Source organism: Dermacentor silvarum, chromosome 11 (genome assembly GCF_013339745.2).
Source record: "Dermacentor silvarum isolate Dsil-2018 chromosome 11, BIME_Dsil_1.4, whole genome shotgun sequence".
Classification (NCBI taxonomy): Eukaryota; Metazoa; Arthropoda; class Arachnida; order Ixodida; family Ixodidae; genus Dermacentor; species Dermacentor silvarum.
Window position 1 is genome coordinate 64,751,305 of NC_051164.1, and position 5,163 is coordinate 64,756,467.

The 5,163-nt window shown below is 49.8% G+C and overlaps 1 protein-coding gene across 2 annotated transcripts; it reads right to left on the minus strand.

Annotated features, from left to right (window-relative positions):
- Nucleotides 1–310: 310 nt before the first annotated feature.
- Nucleotides 311–5,163, minus strand: LOC125941450 (uncharacterized). Of its 2 annotated transcripts, XR_007464298.1 has the most exons (4): nt 4,615–5,163; nt 3,963–4,127; nt 1,750–2,873; nt 311–790 (listed from the first exon to the last, which is right to left on the minus strand). XR_007464298.1 is itself a non-coding variant. In XM_049658673.1 (3 exons), the coding sequence occupies exons 1-3, from the start codon at nt 4,620–4,622 to the stop codon at nt 2,357–2,359; spliced, it is 690 nt and encodes a 229-aa protein (XP_049514630.1). In that variant the 5' UTR covers nt 4,623–5,163; the 3' UTR covers nt 1,612–2,356. The 2 variants fall into 2 exon arrangements, 1 of the variants encoding a protein (XP_049514630.1); XM_049658673.1 differs by lacking the exon at nt 311–790 and having other exon boundaries at nt 1,612–2,873.

The following is a 5,163-nucleotide window of genomic DNA, read 5'->3' on the forward strand; positions in this document are numbered from 1 at the left end:
ATTTTATTGCGATAGCAATTATATGGGCACTCCAGGGGGGGGGGGGGGGGGGCAGGCATTGTACTGCGGCAGGAACTGCGTATGGTGCGGCCGCACCGGTCTATCGTGAAAGCGACCTGCATTGGGGGCACCGTGGAGGTGGGCCAACGGCTCGTGTGCTGTGTTCTCACCGCTCAGTTTGCGTTGAAGCGATGGACAGACACGAAGGTCACTTCTCTCGCTCCTACTGCAGCCGCGCTTCCTCACGCCAGCGTTTTGACGGCGAGTGTCCGCGGTCATCGATTGTAATGTACTCATGTTTGCCTGTGCGCACTCACCGTACTAGTTAATTTAGCAAGCGAATTTTTACAAGTTTATACGGCCGCTAAAACTGCTATCCTTACTTCGTGAAGCTGTCTACTAATTTGCTATCGCAATCGATGTTTCGCCTTTCGGGCGAAACTGCGACTTTTTGATTACCACGTTTGAAAGATAAGAGTGAGGCACCATCAGGCTGTCTGCAAAGCTGGAAGAACAAACGCACGCACAGTTACGTTACGCTTAGTTGGCTCCGCAAGGGAGTGGGCGGGGTAGCTAACCGTTATCCGCTGTATCTTGAGCGCAAGCGCAGTACGGTTCACACAGTGACTGTGCGCAACCTCTTCTAACGCGAGCACTTGTACGAAACGGGTTGTGCAGAGATGAACCTGTCTTTAGAAGCAGAATGATGACAACTTGTGCAGTTGGCGTTGCTGCAGCTCAATCGCCCACATAAGTTCGTCTTGCCGGGGAACGTAGCGCGGCTTTAACTCTTTCCCTACCATGGGGAAAATAGGTGTTTTTGTATGTATGTTTTTTTCTAAAGGAACTACTGCATTCAATATTTAATGTAATACATAAACATAAAGCAAAATTAATTCACTTTTTACGCATACAAGTTTTATTAACGAGATGTATGTCATAAAAAGATATAAATTGTTAATATCAAGATTGTGCGATAAAATTGAACAATGTTTGTAAAGACACGCTTGTATCTACTAAGAAAAAATGTTACGAAAATTATGAGATATACAAGATATATTGCCGTCTATTATGCACTAGCTCCGAAAAAATAAAAAAAGTTCATTGAACAGATATTTCGCTACAAAAATTTACCTGCAAGCACTAAAGTTGGGCATGCCGGGCTGCGGCCGCCGATGTTCCGGGCTGGTTTGCGCCGTCGTCGCTTTCAGACTCAAAGTCCGACGAAAAGTCAGCGTCCACTGACTCGCTGCTATTCGATTTATCGATAAGATCAGCCGCAGAGGCAGCGGAATTGCGATGTCTGCGGTCTACCGAAGCGCGCGCGCACCGTTTCCGGAGCCGGACATTTTTGCGTTCTGCTTTGACGATCGCGAAACTTCGGAGCGCGTTTAAAAATCACCGCTTGGCGGGGAAAAAAGCGAACTACTTATAAAACAAAAATATAGTTTCTCCTCTTTCACGTCCGATGGCGCAGCGTGTCCGTGAGCGGCGCGGAAGGTCTCGAAAGCGGAGTTTCAAACATTTTTTTTTTCGTTCTTTGACGATCACGGAACTTCGGAGCGCATTTAAAAATCACCGCCTCGCGGAAAAAAAAAAGCAACTCCTTAGAAAACTAAAATATAGTTCTCCTTCACGTCCGATAGCGCAGTATGACCGTGAGAGGCGCGGCAGTTCTTGACAGCGGCGTTTCAAACCATCGATAGAGGGCTAACCATGCCCAATGGGCGCGGTACAGGAAAGTTAAACGCAGTAACCATAAGCTGCTAAACAGAGAAACTAACAACTCGACAATCTACTCCGGCTTTGCATTCTTGACTTTTGTTTGTCCACATGCGCCTTACCATCTGCTCAAGAACAAAGAAAATCTGCGTTTTCTTTTCTTCTGTACACGAGTTTTGTGTCTCGCTCCCCCTCCATGATTTCAATAATTGCTGTAAAAGAGCAAGAGTCACCGATAATCTTCCGCAATCGTACTGCCAATACCAAGCCCCACGCCGGGGAAAGAAGACGCATCGTATAACAGCAGAAAGCATCGTATCAGAGCAGATGCGAGCAGAATTGACGCAAGTGTGCAAGGAATGAAGGCCGGCAAGAATAGTTAGGAAGTCACGTGTTTGTACGCACAACAAGGCACGCAGTCTCAAAATTCAAAAGCGTAAAATATACTAAAAGAAAAAAAAAGGTAATCGAACACAAGCCGCGGCTTAGTAACCCATCGCAGCCCAAGGTTAAAAATCGTATAAAACTTACAGTGTCCACTTCGCCATAAATTTAAGGTGGTAATAAGCTCCTTTTGTCTCATACGAATCACGTGTCCTAGTGTTTCGAAGCAGGAAGCCGTTCGAAGAAGTCTCTACGAAGAAGAAGAGTCGTCTCCCGACTGCTGGCCAGGATCGCTCACGGCGACGAAGGACGATGCTGTCGTGTGTACGGACGCCAAAGCTGTCCTCATTATCTCGTCGAACGCTCTAGAGAACGATTGCGCAGGGTCGACCTCCATAGGAGCGCCACTGCGTCCTCCGGCGTCATCGGCGTCCTGATCGTCGTCGCTTTCAAGGTCACTGAGGCGCAGGTTGGCTAGCGCTTGGCTCTGCCGGGACACGTCCTCCTGCGAGCGACGGCGGCGAGGCATCCCGGAAACGGTGGCGGTCACTGCTGCCGTCCTGCGGTGCATTCGCGCCGTCTTGGCGGGTCTGGAGCAGGGACCCAACCTCTTCACGGGACTCGGCCTGGCACCCGAGGAAGGACCGGCCTCCTGCCAATCCCGCTCCGATATCCCACCGGGCCGCCGGATGTCGACGCCCCTTGATGGCAGCAGAGTCCCCGGCGGTTCAGGCTCATTACGGTCGCCGTGTTGCTTGGTGGACGGCCTGCGCCGAAAAAAAAAATATCAGACAAGCAGCAATTATTTCTGTACGACGAAGTGAGGGCCGCGTGCCACAGCGGCCTTACGCGTACGACGAACCTCGTCAACAACATTTAGTACATTTACTGTACTAAACCTGTGCTTTGATGCCATATCTATATATCATCGACCAGAAGTAGCACCATCGGTATCTACCGGTTTTTTATTATTTTATGATTTATTAATTTCGTCCCACCCCTGTGACAAACCGGAAGTCGGTCCCTAACCGGAAGTTGCTGCGCAAGAAACAAGAGTGTCACCCGGTGCTCGTGTGACTAAAAGTGTCGCTGAGGCAGTTCGTGATGTGAAGGGCCTCCCACAACCCTAGCGTCAACGGGTCACTACTGCTGCCCATTATCTTGCTCTTACAAAGCAGTGTATCACATTGGCAGGTAATCTTAGTTCGTTGCTCCCGTGCTCGGTCACTGACACAGAGTCCAGTTTGACTTACATAGCCCTTCCAACGTGACAGCGCTAGTTCATATACGACGCCAGGCGCCCATTTCACGAAAGGTCTGGCGTGCCTCTGGCATCACCTACTTTCGCTCGTTGCCACGCAAGTTGGCTGGACTGGGCACGCTGCATCTATTTGAGACTTTACGGTTGTGGGAAAGCTTGTGGACGTACGACACTACAGCAGGCTTGCGTCCTTCGTGAACAGAGCTCGTAATCTTTTGCTTAATGCCGTTCATCTATCGGAGGAAGGTTTCCGGAAACAGCTCCTAGGAGCGGTCTCCGGTCCTCGACTGAAACTAGCCTGCCCATTTGGATATTGAAACTAGCCAGCATGGTGTGAGCACACAGCTTCATAAGAGCAGTTCACTTCGCTGAGGTAGCCTCGACTACTGCCCGCGAAAATGCGCATACTGTGAAGCGCGCACGTACGAGCAGCACCGAAACAGAAACTTCTTCATTGTACAGTAGACGGCCAGAGGCACTTACTTCATTCAGACAGACCTCTCTGCCAGTAAAGTTCCTCTCTTTGGCAGTGCTACGACGACGAGCCTTAACAAACAAGATAATTTTTTTATATATTTCAGAGCCGGAACCGAACCTTTTGACGGAGCTCTGCTTGGGCGTTGGGCCTGAGGAAGAGCCGGCCTCGTAACGGTCTCGCTCAGGGATCCAACCGGGCAGCCGGGATTCGGCCGCCCTAGTTGACAGCCTCGCCCACAGGGGGCGTGGTTTCTTACCATCGCCGCCTTGCAAGGGGGACACTCTGCGTCAGAGAACGGTGGCTATATCTTAACACGCCACATGCGTAACGGTGATCATGGCACTGGAATAAACATCTTTCGAATATCAGAGCATGACCAGAAGGACAGGCAGTATGTGACAAAATTAGCGTTCGTAGAAATGTGGCCATTGGCTTGCTAGCTTAAGCGCAGCAGACAAAATAAGACACAACATGAGGACAGTTATTTAGAGAACGAAGTCCGACCATAACTTGCACCCTTTATCGGTTGTGTGAATCGTGGGCGATCCGTATTATCACAGACGTTAAACTTTAAGTGGTTTATTTGCTGGCCAGAGTCAAACCTATACATAAAACGACAGAGGCTCAGCACTCAGCGCCAATTACAACAATGTGTAAAACAAGTGGCATCCGTCGCCTACAAAGAAAAATAATATGCGTTCCACCAGCCTTACAAGATAACTCCGAAAACTGGGCTACCCGCCGCATAATATCACAACAAAATACTTACTTTGTCATAGTAAAGCTGTAAAGTTTCCGACGCAGATGTTCTTATGCAAAGTGTAGAGCTACTATGACTCCAACAGGTCTGGCTCTGCAATCTACGGCTTACGCCGCGGTCGAGCTGCTCGAGTATTACAGCTGCATCGCGGCTCGCTTGGCTCCGATGTTGTTTGCGTAGACGCCTCCAACGGCCCTAAGTTGCCGCTTTGGGCAGTGACCGACAGCGACTGCGCCGAACGCAATCGCAGTTCATATGCAAAATTACTCTCCGATTTGAGCCGGGATCCTCAAACCATTCCAGTTATCTCATAACATTTGCCTCTTGCCACTACGCATGTGCACTACGGCATATTTGCGATAAGCCGGCAATCGTCGGCACAGTCGGTCACGTGGCCTCTCGGCGCAGTATATCACGTTCGCGCAACATGAAGTCCGCGTCGAGAGCAAAATCTTGCAGCAATTACCGAGTTCTTATTGTTCGGCGATGGCGCCAAGATTCGTGTCAGGCACACGGTGCTCCACTCCGCGATGTAAGAACATTCAGGGTGGTGACGAT

Coding starts and splice junctions, on each gene's coding strand:
- LOC125941450 (XM_049658673.1), bottom strand. Junction 2,874..3,962: donor AAGCAGAGCTCCGTCAAAAG/GTTCGGTTCCGG, acceptor TTTTCGGCGCAG/GCCGTCCACCAAGCAACACG.